Below are 24,205 nucleotides of genomic sequence, written 5' to 3' on the forward strand. Positions count from 1 at the left end.
ACCTTTATGCCGGTCCTTGAGAAGCCAGACTTTCAACCTTCTGCATCCCACAAAGATCTTGGGTCCAAACTTCCAGAGGGTTAAAGAATAGGAAAGCTATCAGGGGAGGGGATGGGATACAGAGTTCTGGTGGTGGGAATTGTGTGAAGTTGTACCCCTCTTATCCTATGGTTTAGTTATGTTTCCTTTTTATAAATAAAAAATTTAAAAATAGAAATATGAATTCAAATGTCAACTCTAACAATATGGGACACTTAAAGCATTCTTTCAAAAATCTCATGTAAATGGTACTTCATTCCTTTGGCAACTAGAAAAGAACCACCCTCAGGAGAATGGAAAACAATATTTATAGTATAAAATAAAATGTGATGAGATTTTTGTTAAGATTCTCTGCTAGCTCACACAAAAGACTACTGTTTCTTGCTCAAGCTACCACAGGAAGTCTATGCTGATATGGAAAAAAATTTTCCTTGGCTCAATGATGAGATAACATCAGAAAGAAATTTATTAAGAGCTTGCCATCATTCATTGGAATTTGGAACAATAATGATGCATTGAAAATAAGTATTCATCCTAGGGATTTTCCCCACTTCTCACAAATTCCTTCAGCTCCAATATCTCTTCAGTAAATCATTAATAGTATTTTGTTCTTTGTCTTTTTGGAAACAAGCCCAGGAATGAGAAGACACCAGCAGCAGCTGTCATAAACCCAATGGTACTTATTGCTCGGTTGGCCTATAAGGAAACAAGAAATAAACAAGACCACATCTTATTCTAAAGGTATCTCAGTGTCCTGAAGCTTTAGCTCATTTTTTAAGCTGAAGCACCATTTGGGTATATAATAGAGACACATAAAGTTCAGTGAAAATTTTAAATTCTGTATGAAAATAAACAAATAAATTTATAATGTTTGTAATTAGGACAATAGAAGAAACACACAGTTATATAGTCCTCATATGTTTATATCACATATCTCATATAAACTCATTTAACACACACATCCTAATAATCGTCATAGTGAATTTGTGAAGCGGCATTACTCTTATTTGGGGAAGTTGTGATTTTCTTGAGGTTATACAGACATAGACAAAGGCATAGCATAGGCATAGCATAGGCATAGCATAGGCATAGGAATAGGCATAGGTATAAGTATTGTTGTTGCCTAGGCTTCACGTTTTGGAGCTAAATTTTTCATACAGAGAAACATAGTGAAAGAGGGAGAGATACCGCAGCTCTAAAACTTCCTCTAGTGTGGTGTCGATCTGGCTCAAAGCTGGGTAACACACATAACAAAAATAGTGCTCTATTCTGTTGAGCCCTATTACCTGCCTCCTCAGATTTTATTATACTTTTATTACTGATTTAATAGTGGCTTACAAGATTGTAAGATTAAAGAGGAATAGCTCACACCATGCTCACCACTAAAGTTCTGTGCTCTCACCCCACCCCAACATAACCACCATAGTTCTCAGAAAATCTTCTCAGTTTGGCAGCTTTGTCTCTTTTCTTCACCCTCAGTTCTATTTCTTCTATTCCTCCTCCTCTCTTCCCTCCTCCCTTTCCTCTTTGTCTACCTTCTTCTTCTTTGCAAGTACATGTGTTTCAATTTTCTATATCCCATATATGGATGAAACTAGTAGCTGTCTTTTACTTTCTTATTTATTCATTAAGCATAATAGCTATCAGTTGTAACCATTTTGTCCTGAAGGACACAATACATTTTTTTTTTTTAATTTCAGAGTAGTATCTCACTGAATGAAAAAATATTTATATATTTCATCATTTTATTTTTACTTTTTTCATTCTTTTATGAGTAGAGATGAGAGAAATAGTTCTGGGAGGGGAGAAAGATATGGACAAAGAAAGTGAGACACCTATAGCTCTGCTTCACTGCTTGTGAAATTGCTCTCTGTCAGGTAGAGCCTGGGGGCTTGAACTGGGGTCCTTGCACGTAGTAACAGGTGTACTCTACCATGTGTGCCATCCTCAGTCTTCCATCATTTCTTTCTCCAGTTGTCTATTGGTGGACATTTAGTATGCCTCCGCTTCTTGACTACATTGAATAAAGCAACTATACACACAGAGGCACAAATATCCTTTTTAAAAGATACTTTTATCTTTGATAGAGACAGCCTGAAATTGAGAGGGAAGAGGAAGGAGGGAGGGCTGGAGGGAAGGAGGGAGAGAGAGAGGGAGAGAGGAGGGGGAGAGAGAGAGAGAGAGAGATTTCCCCCTTGCAGGAACCAGAGGCTCAAATCCAGGTCCTTGCACACTGTAACATTTATGCCCAACTAGGTGCCCTGTGTTTTCATTTCTTTTAATAAATATTTAAGAGTGATATTGCTAATATTTCCATTTTTATTTATTTAAGAACTCTTCATAGAGGCATTGTCTATAGAATCTGCACTAGTTTGCATTCCCACCAACAGTGTAATAGAGTTCATTTTTCTTCATGAATTTGCTAACATTTGCCATTTGTTGTTTTGTTGATGCAGGTCATTCTCACAGATGTGAGGTGGCATCTCATTGGAGTTTAATTTTCGTTTCACTAATGATAAATGAAGCAAAGCATTTCTTCATGTATGTGTGGGTCATGTATATATATCTTCCTTAGAAAACCACCTGTTGTGATCTTTTACCCATATTTCATTGTTGTTGTTGATGTGGTAATGTTGAACTTTATATATTTTTTATAGATGCTTGATATCACTCTCTGGCCAAATGTGCAATGTGAAAATATCTTTTCCCAATTACTGGGTTGCCTATTTATCATTTCATAGTTCATTTTTTGTTTGTTTGTTTTGATATATAGGAGATTTTCAGTTTGATGTAATCCCTTTATTTAATCATCTTTTAGTTCCACTTGCCCATAGGGCTGTGTCTCCAAGTGCATCTCTGAGACTAAGAGCCTGACTTATCTCACTGATGTTTTCTTCTATGTATCTTATGTTTGCAGGTCTAGCATCTAGGTGTCTGATACATTCTAAGTTAATTCTGGTACATGGTGTTAAGTGGTGCTCTAGTTTCATATTTCTACTTGTGGTTGCTCATTTTCAACCACTTGTTGAAGGACCTGTTAGGTCTTAAACTATGTGGTGTTCATTTATATAAACTCTACCTCTTTTTAGAAAATATTTATTTATTTATTTATTTATTTATTCCCTTTGGTTGCCCTTGTTGTTTTATTGTTGTAGTTATTATTGTTGTTATTGTTGGATAGAACAGAGAGAAATGGAGAGAGGAGGGGGAGAGAAAGATAGACACCTACAGACCTGCTTTACTGCCTGTGAAGGGACTCCCCTGCAGGTGGGGAGCCGGGGACTCGAACCTGGATACTTATGCTGGTCCTTGGGCTTTGCGCCACGTGCTCTTAACCTGCTGAGCTACCGCCCGACTCCCTAAACTCTACCTCTTAAAGCAGATTTTTGTTTGGTTAGTTGGGTATATAGTGTGTGTGTGTGTGTGTGTGTGTGTGTGTGTGTGTGTGTGTGTGTATGCAAAAAACATGCACAAACATGTGTGTTTGCCTGATTCAAGAAAGTCAATTAACAAAATAATTCAGGGATGTGGCCTGTACTTAATACCTATAAACCTTTAAGTGAAGATACAATTTTCATTCTGATAACAAAGTTCAAGGTAAGTCAACACTAATGTTAACTACCATGTCAAAAATTAATTTCTCATATAGACAAACTGAAATAAACCACCCTCAAGCCCAATTGCCCATAAAGGAGTTCAGACATTTATAGCTTTAAAATTATTAATCATCATCATGAGGAATTGAATGAATATTCATGACTTTCATGGCTCTCAACTAGTATTGCTTCCCATCCACATGGATCTGAGTGCATTTTTATAGTATGAAGGTCACGTTCAGATACTTCAGAGTCATCAGGAATTCTGAGGACAACAGTTGTTCTTGAGGATTTAAGAGTCAAGCTTTCAAATAAAGCACTTTCCTCCCCAATGACTCCAGGAACCAACTCAAGGTCTAGAAAGTCGGACCCCTCATGTTTGAGTTTGCCTTCTGTCTAACCCACAGGCTTCCACTACTGAGTCTACCATCCTCATATTCCTGCTACACGGTGCTGACACCCTAACAACAGCTTCCCTGCTGAAATGGGCAGCAAGCACAATGGCCAGGAGAGAAGTACAATCACAGAGAGATTTTCACCATTACCCAACTATCCTATGTTCTCTAGGGGAAATGCCTACAACTATTACTTCCTGCTTTAGCAAAATGACTAGTTGTCAGCAGGAAGAGTGACACTAGAAAGGGACTTAGTAATGATAACTCTGGTTTTAGTTGGTAATTTTATTTATTCATTCATTTATTTTGTAGAGCCAGGGCCATCTCATGTATGGTTTCATAACCACTGGCAGGGGAAACACCATAACACAGAGCTTCTTCCAGTGCCATAGCACTCCCCATGTTCCTCCAAGGTTCACACCTGGGCCATATGCATGGTGAAGCATATGCCCTACTATGTGATTTATCTTTCCATCTCCTATTTATATATTATTAATTACTTTATTTCCCAGAAGAGAGTCAGAGTGCAATGCAGCATAAAGTTACCTTTGCAGAGCATGGTGAGTAAAAAGCACAGAAAGACAGAAGGTATAGGACAAAATTACAAGGAGGAATAACATCAAAATTCAAACAGAAATCAAGAACTATAACTCAAGTCCACCCCTCAGATATGTGAAGATATGTGAAGGTGCGTTTATTATCTATATTTTTAAAAGATTTTACTATTTAAATAGTTTCATATGAGTCAGAGAGGAGAGAGAGGAAGAGGAGAGAGAGAGAGAGAGATCAGAGCACCACTCTGATACATGCAGTACTGGGGATCAAACCAGGAACTTCAGGCATGAATGTGTGATAATCTACAAGTTAAGCTATTTCCTCATGTACACAATTATTGTCTTTAAATGGAGGTGTAAAATGTCAGTAGGGTACAGTCCTGGTAAAATAATAGGATCTTCTAAGTAGGGTGGCCCCTGCTATACACAAAGCTATTACGTAGGATGTCTTTCATTCACTAAAAGCACAGGATGTTGGAGAAATCCATAGATACAGGAGGGCTGAGGAGGAGATGGACAACTTTATCCTAAACCAAAATCCTCATAATCACAGAGACCTGGTACTATTATAACAGTGCATTCAGTTCCCCAGGTGTCAGTATTATTATTATTATTATTATTATTATTATTATTATTCCACAGAACAAAAATCCCCTATCATTTGGAAAATCCCTGGAAGTCATGTGTAATGGGATCAGACCTACAAGATTTTTAACACTCCTGGAATATTCCCCGTAAATCAGCATAAACATAACATAACATAACATAACATAACATAACATAACATAACATAACATAACATAACATAAGATTTTACTTCAAAGCCCACTTAGGTATTAGAAGATTCCCAAAGGGAGTTGGGTGGTAGTGCAGTGGGTTAAGCACATGTGGTGCAAAGTTCAAGGACCTGCATAAGGATCCTGGTTTGAGCCCCTGGCTCTCCACCTGCAGGGGAGTCACTTCATAGGTGGTGAAGCAGGTCTGCAGGTGTCTGTCTGTCTTTCTCTCCTCCTCTCTGTCTTCCCCTCCTCTCTCCATTTCTCTCTGTCCTATCTAACAACAATGACATCCATAACAATAATAATAACTATAATTAGGGCAACAAAAGGGAATAAATAAATATTTTTAAAAAAAGATTCCCAAATCCTACTCTGTAAACTCAATCTTCTGCAAAGTTTAGTTTTGTTGTTTGGTTTTGTCTGTAGGCCAAAATAAAGACATCAGTTCAAGGATTTATAGATGACCAACTAAGTACAGCTGAATGTGGGCGTTATGTTGAGTTCAAGTACAGCTGGGCCACAGATGCCTGTACATTTTATCAAAACACCTTCCCTCTGAAGACTCTAAAGCGATAGCATACACTGAAGCACAATTTGGGTATTGCATATTTGTTTTCAGAGAGGCAGAGAGAGAGAGAAAGCACAGCACCAAAGCTTCTTTCAGTTTGGAGGGGAAGGAGCTCAGATCTATATCTTGCACATGACAAACCACCACACCCTCCAAGTGAGCTATTTTTCTGACCCTCTCAGTCAGGGTGTTTTTTATGTGTCACCTAGTTCAGTCCTAGCCCAAGACGCTGCATTTTTCCATAGAGACATATTTTACAACTTGTTTAGACTAAACTAAGAAGGGGTACTGATTTTGGGGCATTTTTAAATACAGAAAAGACAAGTCATACAGTGGAAGAAAATAACAAAGCACAAATCTGGCCTCCCCAGAGCTCTGCCCCACTAGGGAAAGAGAGAGAAAGGCTGGGAATATGGCTGTCAATGTCCATGTTCAGTGGGTAAGCAATTACAGAAGCCAACCCTTCCACCTTCTGCACCCCATGATGACCCTGGGTCCATACTCCCAGATGATTAAAGAATAGGAAAGCTATCGGAGGAGGGGATGGGATACAGACTTCTGGTGGTGGGAATTGTGTGGAGTTGTGCCCCCTTTATCCTGTGGACTTGCCAGTGTTTCCATTTTATAAATTTTTTAAAAATCCAAGCCTGAAAAAATTAATAAATTTAAATAAAATAACACAAATCTGATATGAAAAACATGAAAAGGACTTCTAAAATTTAATAAACCAACAAACAAGCAACCCAATTGAAAAACAGGCAGACACTATCACCTTTACTAATCAGCATAATCTTGGAAGTCCTAGTCATATCAATTAGGTAAGAAAAAGGAATAAAAGGGATACATGTTATGAGAGAAGTAGTAAAACTGTGGAGATTTCCAGAGGCGTGGCTACAACGTAGCAACAGCTGCAGTTTTGCTCTCCCTAATCAACTAAGAATAACAAAGAGGATCACTTCAGAACCCAAAAAGGTAGTAAAGTCCCTTTAGAATATACCTAAAATAGTACTGAGGAGCTTCATCATTTAGAGCTCCATCACTGAAGATCACCTGAGAATGCAACAAGCTAGGAGTAGGATTACTTCAGGATTACACACACACACACACACACACACACACACAAGCCAGGGGTGAGTGCTAACATGTGTGGCTCATAAACAGAGAGGGGCTTAAGGAAAGATTCCTGGGACTACAAACCTGTACTCAGGAGTGGCTGGTACCAGTCCCAGTTTGCCAGTTGATACACCACCTCTGGTCTGAGAAAAAAGGCTGCTGAAAAAAAGAGAAACTCACCTAAAACACACCAATTTACAGCTATGAGTCCACATTACTGCTGCCCCTCAGGGGCTGGAACAGCAACAGAGAAACCATATACTGACATCTGGGGCAGAGAGTCCCACACAGAATTAACCCAGGTTTAAAGACATCAAGACACAAGAAAGGATCCTGAAGGTGGTAAGAGAAAAACAAAGAGTCACCTACAGAGGAAAACCCATAAGATTAGCAGCAGATTTCTCCACACGAACTCTAAAGGCCAGAAGAGAATGGAAAGATATATATCAAGCACTCAATGAGAAAGGCTTTCAATCAAGACTACTGTATCCTGCTAGACTGTCATTCAGACTAGATAGAGGCATAAAAATTTTCTCAGACAAGCAACAGTTGAAGAAATCAACTATCACCAAGCCTACTCTGCAAGAAGTTATGAAAGATCTCCTATAAACAATCACATCAACATAAACATATATCATATATCATAAACATATGCCATATATCAGAACACTCTAAAAATTTATAATAATGGCATTAAAATATCTTAAACTGAAAAGGCACAGAGTAGGAAGATGGATCAGAAAACACAAACTAACAATATGCTGTCTACAGGAAACCTACCTAACTCAACAAAACAAACACAGACTCGAAGTTAAAGGATGGAAAACTACCATAGAAGCCAATGGCCCACAAAAAAGGGCAGGAACAGCTATTCCCAATCTGACACGACAGACCTTAAAATAAATCAAATTTAAAAAATATATGGATGGGCATTAATTCTCAGAGGATCAGTCAATCAAGAGAACATAATAATTATTAATATTTATGCATCCAATGAGAGGCCATCTAGATACGTCAAACATCTACTGAAAGTGCTACTGTAATATATTAACAGCAACTCAGTAATACTAGGGTGGCTCAACACCCCATGCTTTCAACTTGACCAATAATCTAGGTAGAAAATTAAAAAAGAAATGAGGGAATTAAATGAAGAGATAGATAAGCTAGAACTATTGGAAATTTTTCAGAGACATTCACTCCAAGAAACTGTAATACACTTTCTATTCAAGTTCACATGGGTCATTCTCAAGGATAGACCATATGTTAGGCCACAAAGACAGTTTCCATAAACTCAAGAGTATTGGAACCATCTCACATTAAAGACCAAAGAGGAATTAAATTAAAACTTAACAACAGAGTTCTGTACCCTCAGACTCCAAAAATAATAACTATAGGACTGTCTGCATAGCTCTGCCTTAGAACTATTCCAGAAGGACTTCCAACTTATGGAGGTGGGGCTATGGAGCAGCTTCAGCTGTGTTGCTTTCCTCCCCTCCCCTGGGGCCAGAGATTTGGGTCCTTGGGGTGTGAGAGTCTCTTTGCATAACCACTGTGCTATCTCTACCCCGCCCTGATGTATCTCTTGGTCAGGAGTGAGTGATTAAGCTAAGAAACCTAATTACAGTTTAAAAACCCTGAGGCTACCAAAGCCTACAGGGAAGAAAAAGAGCAAAAGAGTCTTTAAACAGCCACTGTGCTCCAACTCAGGGACTGAAATAATATTGAAACAACTGTTAATTTCCACAACTGTGAACTCTTTAAGTACCTTACTTAGACACAGGTCAATCCAAGCAAGAGTGATCAGTAATTTGAAAAGTACTGAGAGAGGGACCTCATAACATACTATATACAATGGTTAAACCAACAAGAAGAAATATTGGAGAAATGAACCAGGACAAGAGTACTGCTCAAAGCCCACCAAAGGTTGAACCACAAAATAGTGAGGTCAATGCTATTTAAGGAAATAGTCACAGGAGTGAGAAAAGAGTTTGAAAGAATTGTCATCAGAAATGCAGAAATAACAAATGAGACTCTGCAAGAAAACACTAATTATCTCAAGGCTATTAGCATGCAGAAAGCTGAGCTAGGAAAACAACTAGCTGAACAAACTAAAGCAGTATCAGAACAGGGTAAGAAAATAGTTGAATGATAGTAGAGGGGAGAGAGAATAGAATAAATGAGGCTGAAGACAGAATTAGCAAGATCGAGGACAAATTAGAGACAACTGAAAAACAAGTAAGAGATCTTAAAAAAAGATTAAGAGATAATGAAAACAACAATGGAGACCTATGGGATGACTTCAAAAGAAATAATGTATGCATTACTGGCTTACCAAAGGAAGAAAGAGAGGGAGGGGAAGAAAGCATTCTTCCGGAAATAATAGCTAAGAACTTCTCTAGTCTAGACAACATCAAAGACATAAAGGTTCAAGAATCCCAAAGAGTCCCAAACAGAATTAACCCAGACATAGAGACACCAAGACACATTATATTTAGAATGGAAAGGAATAAGGATAAAGAAAGGATCCTGAATGCTGCAAGAGAAAAGCAAGGAGTCATCTACAGAGGAAAACCCTTAAGATTAGCCCCAGTCTTATCCACCCAAACACTACAGGCCAGAAGAGAATGGCAAGATATCTATTGAGTGCTCAATGAGAAAGGCTTTCAACCAAGTCTACTGTATCTTGTTAGACTGTCATTCAGACTAGATGGAAGCATAAAAACCTCCTCAGACAAGCAACAGTTGAAAGAATCAACTATCACCAAGCCTGCCCTGAAAGAAGTTCTGAAAGGTCTCCTATAAACAGTCAGACCACCATAAATATGCCATATATCAGAACACTAAAAATCTACAATAAATGCATTAGAATAGCTTCAATCTATAATATTAATAAATGTCAATGGCCTAAATTCACCTATTAAAAGGCACAGAGTAGGAAGATGGATCAGAAAACACAAACTAACAATATGCTGTCTACAGAAAACCTACCTAACTCAAGAAGACAAACACAGACTCAAAGTGAAAGGATGGAAAACTACCATACAAGCCAATGGCCCACAAAAAAGGGCAGGAACAGCTAGTCTCATATCTGACATGATAGACTTTAAAGTAAATAAAATTTAAAAAAGATAGGGATGGACATTATTTAATGCTCAGAGGATCAGTCAACCAAGAGGACTTAACATTTATTAGCATCTATGCAGCCAATGAGAAGCCATCTAAATACATCAAACATCTACTGAAAGAGCTACAGCAATATATTAACAGCAACACAGTCATAGTAGGGGACTTCAACACCCCACTCTCTCAACTTGACAGATCATTCAGCCAGAAAATCAATAAAGAAATGAGGGAGCTAAATGAGGAGATAGATAAATTAGAACTATGGGGCATTTTCAGAGTTATTTACCCCAAGTAACTGGAATACACATTCTACTCAAATGCACATGGGTCATTCTCAAGGATAGACCATATGTTAGGCCACAAAGACAGCATCAGCAAATTCAAGAGCATTGAAATCATCCCAAGCATCTTCTCAGACCACAGTGGAATTAAACTAACACTTAGCAATCAACAAAAGATTAGTAATAGTCCCAGAATGTGGAAGGTCAACAGTCCACTACTTAACAACTATTGGGTCAAAGAGGAAATAAAGGAAGAAATCAAAATGTTTCAAGAGTTCATTGAAAATGTAGACACAAGCTATCAAAATATTTGTAACACAGCTAAGGCAGTCCTGAGAGGGAAGTTCATAGCCATACAAGAACACATTAGGAAACAAGAAAAAGCACAAATAAACAACCTGATTGGTCCAGAAGGACAGAAATAACTAAAGTTAGGGTAGAAATAAATAACATTGAAATAAGAAAGCCATGCAAAATATCAATGAAAGTAAATGTTGGATCTACATAAGAGTGAAGAAAATCGACAAACCTTTAGCTAGACTCATAGAAAAAAGGGGGGGGAAAGAAGACCCATATAAATCTGATTGAAAATGAAAGAGGAGATATCACAATAGACACCACAAAAATTCAACATATCATGCGAGGCTTCTATAAACAACTATATGGCACCAAGCTAGAGAACCGGAAAAAATGGACAATTTCCTAGATACGAATTTCTAAAATTAAATAAAGAGGAACTAGATAATATGAACAGGCCCACCACAGCCAATGAAATTGAAACAGTTATCATAAACCTTCCCAAGAATAAAAGTCCTGGACCAGATGGTTTTACAAATGAAGTCTACAAAACCTTCAGGAAGAGTTAATACCTATACTTTTAAGTCTTGCAGAAAATTGAAGACACAGGAATACACCCTTCCAGCTTCTATGAAGCCGACATCACCCTGATACCAAAAGCAGACAGGGACACAATCAAAAAAGAAAACTACTACAGACCAATGTCTCTGATGAACATAGATGCTAAAATATTGACAAAATTCTAGCCAACTGAATACAGCAGTATATTAAAAAGAATGTCCATCATGACCAAGTGAGGTTTATCCCAGGGATGCAAGGTTGGTTTAATATACATAAATCAATCAATATGATCCACCACATCAATAAAAGACCAAAAACCACATAGTCATGACAATAGATGCAGAGAAAGCCTTTAACAAAATATAACATACCTTTATGAACAAAATGCTACAAAAAATGGGAATAAATGGAAATTTCTCAAGATATTGGAGTCTATATATAGGAAATCCACAGCCAACATCATACCCAGTGGTGAAAAACTGGAAGCATTTCCCCTCAGATCAGATACTAGACAGGGCTGCCCACTATCACCATTACTGTTCAACATAGTGTTAGAAGTTCTTGCCATAGCAATCAGTATGGAGCAAGAGATTAAATGGATATAGATTGGAAGAGAAGTCAAACTCTCCCTGGTTGCAGACATGACAGTATACATAGAAAAACCTAAGGAAACCAGCAAGAAGCTTTTGGAAATCATCAGGCAATAAGTTGTCAGGCTACAAAATTAACATTCAAAAATCAGTGGCATTCCTCTATGCAAACACTAAGTTAGAAGAACATGAAATCCAGAAATCAACTCCTTTATCTATAACAACAAAAACAATAAAATATATAGGAATTTTAAACCTAAACCTAACCAAAGAAGTGAAAGACTTGTATACTGAAAATTATGAGTCACTACTCAAGGAAATTGAAAAAAAGACACAAAAAAGTGGAAAGATATTCCATGTCCAAGGATTGGAAGAATTAACATCATCCAAATGAATATACTACCCAGAGCCATATACAAATTTAATATTATCCTCATCAAGATCCCAAGCACATTTTTTAGGAGAACAGAACAAATGCTACAAATGTTTATCTGGAACCAGAAAAGACCTAGAATCTCCAAAACAGTCTTGAGAAGAAAGAACAGAACTGGAGGCATCACTCTCCCAGATCTCAAATTCTACTATAGAGCCATTGCCATCAAAACTGCTTGGTACTGGAACATGAATAGACACACTGACCAGTGGCATAGACTTGAGAGCGCAGAAGTAAGCCCACACAACTATGGACATCTAATCTTTGTCAAAGGTGCCCAGACTATTAAATGGGGAAAGCAGAGTCTCTTCAACAAATGGTGTTGGAAAAAAAAAATGGGTTGAAACATACAGAAGAATGAAACTGAACCATTATATTTCACCAAACACAAAAGTACATTTCAAGTGGATCAAAGACTTGGATGTTAGACCAGAAACTATCAGATACTTACAGGAAAATATTGGCAGAACTCTTTTCCATATAAATATTAAAGACATCTTCAATGAAACAAATCCTATTACAAAGAAGACTAAGGCAAGTATAAACCTATGGTACTACATCAAATTGAAAAGCTTCTGCACAGCAAAAGAAACCAATACTCAAACAAAGAGACCCCTCTCAGAATGGGAGAAGATCTTTACACACCATACATCAGACAAGAGTTTAATAACCAAAATATATAAAGAGTTTGCAAACTCAACAACAAGAAAACAAATGACCCCATCCAAAAATGGGTAGAGAGGAGTCAAGTATTAGCATAGCAGGTTAAGTGCATGTGGCACAAAGCACACGGACAAAGTAAGGATCCCAGTTTGAGCCCCCGGCTCCCCACCTGCAGGGGAATCAATTCACAAGCGGTGAAGCAGGTCTGTAGGTGTCTATCTTTCTCTCCCCCCTCTGTCTTCCTCTCCTTTCTCCATTTCTCTCCATCCTATCCAACAAGGACAACATCAATTACAACAATAATAACTACAACAGTAAAACAACAAGGGCAGCAAAAGGAAAAATAAATAAATAAATATTGAAAAAAATGGGGAGAGAACATGGACAGAATATTTACAACAGAGGAGATCCAAAAGGCAGAGAAACACAGGAAAAAAATTCTACAAGTCCTTGATTGTCAGAGAAATGCAAATAAAGACAGCAATGAGATACCATTTCACTCCTGTGAGAATGTCATACATCAGAAAAGGTAGCAGAAACAAATACTGAAGAGGTAGTGGGGTCAAAGGAACCCTCCTGCACTGCTGTTGGGAATGTCATTGGGTGCAACCTCTGTGGAGAGCAGTCTGGAGAACTCGCAGAAGGCTAGAAATGGACCTACCCTATGTTCCTGCAATTCCTCTCCTGTGGTTATATCCTAAGAAACCCAACTCACCCATCCAAAAAGATCTGTGTATACCTATGTTCATAGCAGCACAATTTGTAATAGCCAAAACTAGGAAGCAACCCAGGTGTCCAACAACAGATGAGTAGCTGAGCAAGTTGTGGTCTATATACACAATGGAATACTACTCAAATATTAAAAATGGTGACTTCACTCACTTTCTTCACCTCATCTTGGCTGGAACTTGAAGTGATCGTGTTAAGCGAGATAAGTCAGAAAGAGAAGGATGAATATGGGATGATCTCGCTCATAGAAGTTAAAAAAAATAAGAACAGAATGGAAAACTCAAAATAGAACTTGGACTGGAGATAGTATAATGCACCAAAATAAAAGACTCTGGGGTTGGGGGGAGGGTTCAGACCCTGGAACTTTATGGCAAAAGAGGACCTAGTGGGGGTTGAATTGTTATGTGGAAAACTGGGAAATGTTATATATGTATAGACTACTGTATTTTACTGTTGACTGTAAACCCATTAATCCATCCAATAAATAACACACACACACACACACACAGACACACACACATACATTTAAAAAAAGGAAGGAAAATGATAAAATTTGCATGTGGCTGGGCATAATAAATTGCACCAAAGCAAAAGACTCTGAGGAAGAAAGACATGGGATCAGGTGGAAAGGGCTTTGAGGACCCAGTTCTAATACTGGAGAAAGACCCACATTGTATGTAGAAGTGGTGTTTCCGTCATGGAGAGATGAGAAAATATGCCCATATACCAACAACTGTTCTATAAACCATTATTCCTTCCAATAAAATAATCTGGAAGGTGGGGGTTGATAGCATAATGGTTACGCAAAGACTTTCATGCCTTAGGCTCCACAAAGTCCCAGGTTCAATCCCCTGCACCACCATAAACCAGAGCTGAGCAGTGCTCTGATAAAAATAATTAAATAAAATAAATAAATAAATAAATAAATAAATAAATAATTTGGAAAAGTAGAAGATAAAAACATAAAATAAATTTTAAATGCCAGAATTTCTCAAGGGATATACCACAAAATGATATGCACGTGGCAAATAAGTAAGTGAGATTAGAAATGTTCAAATTAAAACAAAGAGCTACTATGGCCTGTCTTGTATAATGTCTCAAATCCCAAAGGCAGACAATACCAAAGGCTGAAGATGATAAAGAGAAATAGGAACTTCCATTCACTGCTGGTAAAAATGCACAAATGATACAGTCACAGTGGAGACAGGTGGCATTTTTTGTTCCTTTTCTTTTTACTGTGGAGTCAAGACCTCACACTTAAATGAATGTTTGCTGCTCTTGCTCCAGAGTCAGTTCTAATCAGAGAGAGAAAGAGAGGTGGGGAGAGAAAAATCACCACAATGGAGCTTTCCCCAATGCTGTAGCACTCTGATGTGTTGCCAGGGCCCAAGCAAGGCATGCACTCTTTGCAGTGAGCAATTTCATCAGCCCAGCCAGCTGTATCTTACAAAACTGTTCAGATCATGCAATGGAGCAGTGGTGACCCTTATTAATCACCCAAATGAACTGAAAACTTATATCCACATAGAAACTTTGCACATCAATGTCAACCACAGCTTATTTATAAGCAATCAAGCTTCAAAGCAACCTATATGTCTTTGAGTAGGTAGATGGTACCTCTAGAGTGGAATACTTATTCAGTGTTCAGAAGAAATGAACAACAGAGCACCACACATGGCAAATCTGGCACTATCCTGTCTCACTGGCCCTAGTGTTATAGTTTTCTTATGCATGTCCTAAAGAAAGCTCACCTGGTCTGAGATTCCTTCCCCATAGCGAAGCAATGTCACAAAATGCTCACAGTTATTAACAAGTAGGTCATACTCCACCTCCTGTCCAATAACAAATGCTGACCGTTGCATGACTTCTTCCACTGGGAGAGGGGAGTATGTTTCATCATACTTATTGTTTACTCTGTATGTATCATCTCGCACAACATCCTTCAAGAGCTGCATCTTCACCAGGGCCTTTCTGCTGAATATAGACTTGGCACTTGTAAATGCTGCAGCAATGCCATCCTCTATAAGGAGAATTCTAGTTAGCAAGGATTGGTAACCCATCAAGACTAGTGACCTTCAGTGCTATCTGATGACTTTGGAATTGCTGAAATAATTAAATCGAGCTCTTGCAAATGCAAAACTCAAATCAAACTTTTCATCACAGAACACTCATTCTGCAATTTATCAACACTTGCTCAACATTATATAAGTAAGAAAGTAAGAAGGGGTCAGGTGGTGGTAGCACACCTGGTTGAGTGCACATATCGTAGTGTGCAAGGACCCGGGTGTGAACACCCGGTCCCCACCTGTAGGGGGAAAACTTTTTGAATGGTGAAGCAGTGTTGCAGGTGTTTCTCTGTCTCTCTTCCTCTCTATCTACCCCTTCCCTCTCAATTTCTTACTGTCTCTAGACAATAAACAAATAAAGATAATAAAAATTAAAACACACACACAAAAGAAAGAAAGTTTCTTGAAAATTTTAGTTTTTCTATAGAACTAACTGGGTCCTAAACTGTCCATTCCTGGGGAGTAATTTCTCTGTTGGTTGTATTATTAGAGATTTCATATAAGTTTCTAACACATTTCAAATAGAATCACCTTCTAATTATGCTATAAATCACCCTCATTTTTTCAGCATCGGGAACAGTTCAAATTTACATCATTAAAATTTAGCAATAGTGTATTATGATTAACAGGCTCCTTCTAACATCTGAGCTGTACTCCTTAACCCCCCCCAAATCCCCACTTTTTTATGTTTGTTGTTTTACATAGACTTTAATTGAGTTCTATTTGTAACCTGCATTGCATACCATTCTTCTAAGGGGGAGGGACATCAAACTAGTCTTTCACTTCCTGTGGCCAAAAATCAAAGTCTTGAATCTAAATCTCACCTTTTACACATTATGCACTATATATATGGTCCTGTACTATTCCCTACCTGTTTGTTCCAATGCCCTATCCATTTTAATTCCTCTGCTGGTAACCATGACTGAGACTGCCAGAGGGGACCCTTTGTATCTGAGGCTGTACAGACGATGCTTCAGTGCTCAGTTCTAATACACCCTTCCCTCTCAACCTACCTATACTGTTATGTTTTATCATTATTCAAGTTGAGAAAATTTGAGAAAAGGGTCTCTTTGTAACCAGGTTAGGTACTTTCCCTTCTATTAAGTTTGCTTTTCTATATTTATTTTTAAAGCTTTTTTTTTTTTTTTTTTTGCCTCCGGGGTTTTTTGCTGGGACTCAGCACCTGCACTAGGAAGCCACTACTCCTGGAGGCCATCTTTTACTGGATAGGACAGAGAAATTGAGAGAGGAGGGGAAGTCAGAGAGGAAGAGAGAAAGAGACCTGCTTCACCACTTGTGAAGTGACCCCCCCCATACAAACTATATATGATCCGGATCCCCACCTCCACCCCCACCCCCACTGGTATGGAGCACGGGGCTCAAACTAGGATCTTTGACCGGGTGCCTGTGTTTTGCGCTTTGCGTGCATAACTGGTGCTGGTGCGCTACCGTCCGGCCCCCTGAAACTCCTTTTCATTAGATAAACCATTTCCAGTTAATATCTTCAGCATAGAAAGTTCTAACACGTTACAAGTTCTCCGAGAACATATATCCTACTTACTATTATAAACAGTCTTTGCTGCTTTAATGCAAATTTGTAGTCAATTTACAAATGACAACAAAAATTTCACAAAAGTAATTAACAACATAAATACAAATTGAGTTTCAGCCTATGTGTAAAGCTCAGTGCCCAAACCACATTAATATAGAGCATAAGATATGATAAAAAGGAAATTACCAAAATACCATATTGTTTTCCAAAGTGAAAACTACAGAGATAATACAGAGATATGTCTGGTATTCGGCCCTCAATAACTTATGGCTCAGTTTCATAAAGATAATTTTATTTAAGGAGTCGGGCGGTAGTGCAGCGGGTTAAGCACACGAGGCGCAAAGCACAAGGACCGGCGTAAGGAGCCCAGTTCGAGCCCCGGCTCCCCGGAGTCGCTTCACAGGCGGTGAAGCAAGTCTATAGGTGTCTTTCTCTCCCCCTCTCCTCTCCATTTCTCTCTGTCCTATCCAATAAGGACATCAATAACAACAACAATAATAACTACAACAACAATAAAAAAGGCAACAAAAGGGAAAATAAATAATAATAAAAAAGCATTAGAATCTCTCTCAAGCATGAGGTCCCAAGTTCGATTCCCAGCAGCACATGTACCAGAGTATACCTGATTCTTTATAAATAAAATAATATTTAAAAAATAATTTTATTTAGTACTTTTATTATCCTAGGAAAGAGGCAAATATCTCAAAATGCTGCAAAATTTTTCATTAAAAATTTCTCTGAGATCCTCAACATAGTACTGTTAGGCTTGTGAAGACTTGTTTTTAAGGGTTTCTACAGGGAAAAGCACTGTAGGTTGTCAGTTGCATGTACTTTTTAAAAAAAATTAATTAATTTGTACTCCATTTCAAACATTTAGAAAATCTGGGGGGAAATAAAGTATAAGAGAAATCACCCCTTATCCTGCTTCTTAAAGTTAACTACTACTATTATTATTTTTTAAGATTTTATTTATTTATGAGAAAGATAGGAGGAAAGAGAAAGAACCAGACATCACTCTGGCACATGTACTACCGGGGATCAAACTCTGGACCTCATGCTTGAGAGTTCAAAGCTTTGTCACTGCACCACCTCCCAGACCACACTACTATTATTTTATGTAGTTCTAGAATGTCTTATAGTAACATGTGCATATCCGAATGTATGTGTATATCTGAATTCATATGTATCTATACACCTTATTCCTATGCAAATTAGGTCTCATATCACATGTTGCTTATTTAATTTGAAATTTTTAAGTAACTATTATGTCAGTGCCATCTATTTTGCCACTAAACTTATCCTGAAGTATGAGTTTGAGTGCTTTATACAGTAGCAATGGCTTTGGTCTACCTGCAACCCATTCTGCTTGTTTTTCACTCATTCTGGATAAGTTCCTGCCTAGATTAATCATAGTGACACATTCTTAAGGCAGAATGATGGTCCAGAGATGAACATGCAAACTTGTTTTCTGTAATTTTTCTATATACAACAAGAGGGAGGAGCTTTATTGTTTTTTCCTGTTAAAAGCACAAAACTATAATAATGAGCACCACAGGATGGTATGGTTATCAGTCCATTTTCCTGGAGAGGAACACAGTCTACAAGAAGAAAGTACAGAAAAAAATACCACTGCATTCACTATCATGTAGGTCCAGCCATCCCCGAGGTTAATGCCAATTTTACCATTTCTATATTTTTCATCAGTGGAGTAGCAAATCTGTCCTCTGACTTAAGCTCGTTGGAATTGTATGTCTATTACATACAATAAACATTTTCTACCTAATGCAGACAACTGATACTCTACAGCTAAATTAAAACTTATCTAGCTATTCTGTTGTCTATTTTTAATACATAAATGAGATCAGTGTAAAGATCCTGCCTCAGAAATGTTATACCTCTATCAATACCTACCATGAATAGTTATATAAAAATACAACTACAGGATAAGAACGCGTGAATGCTTCTAAGACTTTTAACACAGCATTAAATTTAATTTGAAGAGATTTTTGTCACCTTATATATTTGTACTAATAATATTTTTGTGTTCATTTCATTATAGCTCCATCTATTATCAGATGACCATTTTTTAACCTTTGCTAATGTGACTGTCAAAAATAAATGTGTGTCATTTCATTTTTCTAATTTTTTTTTATCATTACCAAATTGAAACTTTCAAAGGTACATATTGATTTCTGCTGTTTATCCCTCACAAACTGTTCATACTTTACCCACTCCTATGTTGAAATGTTGATACTTGATACTTCTTGGCGTAAGAAATTCTTTCCTCAAATATCACTGCCTGGTTTCCTCACCTTTTTCAAGTTGTTTTTTCAGACATTACTTTCTTGTGAGATTTTCTTGCCCACCTTTTATAAAACTACTGCACTCCATTTCCCAGTTCCTCTTATTTTGCTTTTCTAATCTGATTTCTCCGTATCAGTTATCTCTATTCTGACATTGCTTTCTGCATTTTTTTACATGACCTCTCCTCACTAAATGTAAGCTCCATCATGCAGGGAGATATTTATGTATGTTTAGCACATAAAGCATTTATTAGGGGGCCAGGTGGTGGTGCACCTGGTTCAGCTCACACACATTACAGTGCACAAGGACCCAGGCTCAAGCCCCTGGTCCCCACCTGTAGGGGGAAAGCTTCACAAGTGGTGAAGCAGGGCTGCAGGTCTCTCTCAATCTCTCTTCCTTTCTATCTCCCCCTCCCCTCTCAATGTCTATTCAATCATAAATAAATAAAAATATTTTAGAACATTATAAAATAAATAATATTTTTAAAATTAAAATTATTTATCACATCTGGATAACCTATAAATAGATGTTAGATAAATTTAAACAATTAATTTTGGGTGATATATAACTACAATATATTCAGGTGATATATAAAATCATGTTTATGGTAAATATTTCCCCAGGTTATTATTTGCTTATTTTTACCTAGGGATTTAAGATTTTAATGTTAGCTGACATTTTTAATTTCTCCAATACCATTTTGGTTTTAGAATGTTCTACTCTAAACATGGATCAGTTAAGCCTATGCACTGTCTATATTTTTTTAAATTTAATTTTATAATCTTGTCATTCCTTATTATGACAAGAAAGTTGAAACTCTCCTAGGAGCCTTACCTAGAGGTGCTATGTTGATAACATAACCATCACCCAAGTACAGAGCCCAGTGCTGATAGCCAGGACGAAACACTTCAATCAAGTCCCCTGGGTGGGGATTGCCAGGGTACTTGAAAGTAAAGCAATTCTTAAACGCCATCTGCAATGACAGACACAAAGAAGATCCAGCTGATGTGACTTGCCAAAAGAAAATCAATTTGAGACTTCACAGAAGCATAGGGATGTAGAATTTATTGGGGTTGAATTCTTAATTAAAGACTTAGACCACTTTCTTTGACTTTGAATGATTCTAACACTGAATTCTGTGTGTATATATGGAGAAAGAATTTGTCTATTATGGTTTAACTTTTTATAGCAATTATAGCATCTTGATAAGCCCCAGAATTTCTTTACTCTAGTGAGAAATTTATAATTCTCTCTTTAAATTTAGAGGTTAGCAGATAATATAATTTTCCTCTACAAAATCTTCTTGCCATATTTGGAAAAGAAATGGTACATAAATTAAAAATATTAATTGTTCTTAGTAAATGTTCTGACCATGACTATACAAGATATGTTAAAATATCTATATGAGTGCACTTAATTAACACGAAAAGCTAAGATTCAGAAACAGAATATCAAGTGCCTCTCAAACCTGCATAGAGCGGCATAGTCAAATCAAAGAGCAGAGGTGTGAGTGAGTGAGTATACTAATACCTTATGCAAAAATAGTTTGCATTGAAAAACACACTTCATCATTTTATTTAAGCAGAGAGAAGTTCCAAACTCACATGAATGTCTTGCCATTTATTCAGGCATACTGTGGAATATGGAACATTTATTACTTGTGGTGAACTGTGCTATGCATGTCTAGGCACTCTTGTCTCCACACATTAAATATCATTTTATAATAGTTTGAATATGTTATTTATTTGAGATAAAAAGAGATGTTGAGAGAAAGAGCCATACAGAAACACACACAGACACACACATGCACACACACACACACACACACACATCAGAGCACTGCTCATCCCTGCCTTATGGTGGTGCTAAGGATTTTGAACCTGGGACTCAGGGCTTTAGACATGAAAATGCTAGTTTATGCTTCTGTCATCAGCTCATTTTGTTGTCATGATGATCATAATACCCCCGCACATGCACACACACAGATTTCATCCGCATCCCTATGGCTGTACTCACTGTGTAATTCACCTCACGCACCAATGCCAGGCACATTGGGAGATGGGCAGTGCAGAAGTGGGACAGCTTGGAGAACTAGGGAGTACATCATATTGACATATATGACTGAAGACTAAGTTAGTGTGTTGTTCTTCTAAATCGATACTTTTCAGAAAGAAAATATAGGCCTCTGACAATTGATTTCTAGGGAAGATTATATTTTCTATGTATAGCATAGAAATGGAATGCCTCTACAAGAAGGAAGTTAAGTATATTCATTGATAATCAAAAAGATTTAGTGCTGTATCCACGTTAGCTCTCCAACGGAAAACAGAGTTCTAATCATCACTCCCTCTGATGTAAAAATATACTCATTTAGAAATTCCAGAAAGGGAAATTTCTAAATCATTTGAATTATAATAAAATAGGCTAAGGACATGGTAATACAGATTATCATTTTTCTGGCACTCTAAACATCTTTTTTTTATAGCAATTAATATTGGGAGGGTGGTTTCCGAAGTCTTTGTATGCCATCTGTTGAAAACTTCAATCATCACACTGTCAGAGAAACGTGGCCAAATGTAGGCTGTCCATCTGTTGAAAAATAACTATTAAAATGACTTTATGGAAACCATTAAGCCCAACTACCTTTTCAAATATGTCTGAATCTTATTAATATGGCAGTTCACAATTGGGCCATGTGGGTACTAGAAAGAAAAATAGATAATATACTACGAGGTACATTTTCCATGAATAGGAATCAACAAGCACATGCAGCTGTTTACTAGAATTCAGAGACCTAGCCAAGCTCACAATAACAATCACCATTTGGATTTGGACAGACAACACTTTGTAGTGTTACTTTTTTTTTTTTTTCAAATGCACTATCTCAATTCTATTTTTTTAAATCAATACCTATTTGTATTTGTTATGTAAAACATTTGGAAAATATCCACTAAAACACGAATATCATAAAACACAAAGAAGAAAATAACTGGACTAGGTGTTGAAGATGTGAAGTCTTGTCTTCGATCATTTGCTTGCTGATTCTGCCATTTTCATAAGTCATGCAAACTCCCTGAATCTCTTTCACTGTTTTCTTCTGTTATTGCCGTCACTAGGGTTATTGCTGGAGCTCTATGCTTACATTCCTCATTCATTCCAAGCAGACTTCTTTTTTTAAAAAAATTTATTTATAGACAGAGAGGGATATAGAGAGAGAGGTACTACAACACGGCTCCACGGCTCTTGGTGTCTCTCCCATGCAGGTGTTTCCAAGTAATGGTTTCAGGTTCAAACCTACGTCCCCTTAAGTGGTAAAAATGTGTGCTCTACCTGGAGAGCCTTCTCCCTCTTCATTTTCTGATTTTGAAGGAAAGTACAGGAATATATGTATTTTATCTCACAGGTAACCTTTCCAAGAGCTAGCTACAAATGTTTTGTGTACTAGATAGATAGCTGGTGAGAAAAAGGTGGCTACTTTAAAAAGGTATATGACTTACACATGAGTTTAGTTTCTCACTCTCAGCCACAATAATTCTATGAAATGGGTCAGCAAATTGTTAATACTTGTACAGTTATAAACATATTTAACACATCTTCTATGTCTGATATAGTTTGGAAGTTGATTTATAAACTATAGGTTAACTGATTTCATACAGTTTATTATATTTATAAAGAAGGCTGACAAGATGACAAGGAAAATATTTCACATATGAATAATGTCTCAAGAAACAAAGGGAGGAGACTGAAGGCTAAGATGTAAAGGTAAGGCAAGCTCTAATGGTCTGGGAGGTGGAGCAGTGGATAAAGTATTGAACTCTCAAGCCTGAGGCCCTGAGTTTGATCCCTTGCTGTAGATATACCAGATGTTCTCTCTCTCTCTCCTCCTATCTTTCTCATTAATAAATAAAGTATTTAAAAAGAGTGAGCTCTAATACAAAAATTGAAATAATGGCTATTAACTACATTAAAGTTACTACATTACTTCAAATATCTAACTCACTGAATTCAAACTTGTGTTTTAGCAGTAGGCTTTATATTAAACTACCAATTATATTTTACAAAATATAACAAATGAAAAAGACTCCTGCCCTGGATGAAGTTAGGAAGGCATGACTATATTATCTTCTCATTTCTGCAGTTATTGGAGCTCCTGGAATCCCAGAAAATGCTAGGAATGAAGCTTGAATAAAACTCACATATCTCAAGTACAATCACTTCATTTTTAAGATAAAGGAAACATAAATCAGGTAAGCAACCTAACTCTCCATGGCCTTACACATTTCCAACAAATGGTACTAGAACAACTGAACACTCATCATCAATAACAAAGCAAAACAAACTGATTTTTATGTAAGTTTCACTCCATATTCAAACAGTAGTTAAAATGGATCATGAGCTTAAATATAAAATATAAATCTATAAAACACAAGAGGGGGGTGGGCAGTAGCGCAAAGGATTAAGCACACATGGTGCAAAGCACAGGGCCTGAGTAAGGATCCCGGTTTGAGCCCCCAGCTCCCCCCCCTGCAAGGCGGGGGTGAGGGGTTTCTTCACAGGTGGTA

At 37.3% G+C, this 24,205-nt stretch overlaps 1 protein-coding gene across 3 annotated transcripts in view; it reads right to left on the minus strand.

Moving 5' to 3' along the window:
- Positions 1-482: 482 nt before the first annotated feature.
- Positions 483-24,205, minus strand: part of PLAAT1 (phospholipase A and acyltransferase 1) — a 28,291-nt gene continuing 4,568 nt past the window's right edge. For 2 of the 3 annotated variants that reach the window (XM_060197018.1, XM_007517406.3), the window contains exons 3-5: positions 20,478-20,616; positions 15,473-15,741; positions 483-735 (exon numbers count right to left, since the gene is read on the minus strand). In XM_060197018.1, the coding sequence (XP_060053001.1) occupies positions 634-735; positions 15,473-15,741; positions 20,478-20,616 (510 nt within the window). In that variant the 3' untranslated portion in view covers positions 483-633. Of the gene's footprint in view, positions 736-15,457; positions 15,742-20,477; positions 20,617-24,205 lie in introns of those variants that run through there. The other variant, XM_060197019.1, reaches the window with a different exon arrangement.

This window comes from Erinaceus europaeus, chromosome 9 (genome assembly GCF_950295315.1).
Source record: "Erinaceus europaeus chromosome 9, mEriEur2.1, whole genome shotgun sequence".
In the NCBI taxonomy this organism is placed as follows: domain Eukaryota; kingdom Metazoa; phylum Chordata; class Mammalia; order Eulipotyphla; family Erinaceidae; genus Erinaceus; species Erinaceus europaeus.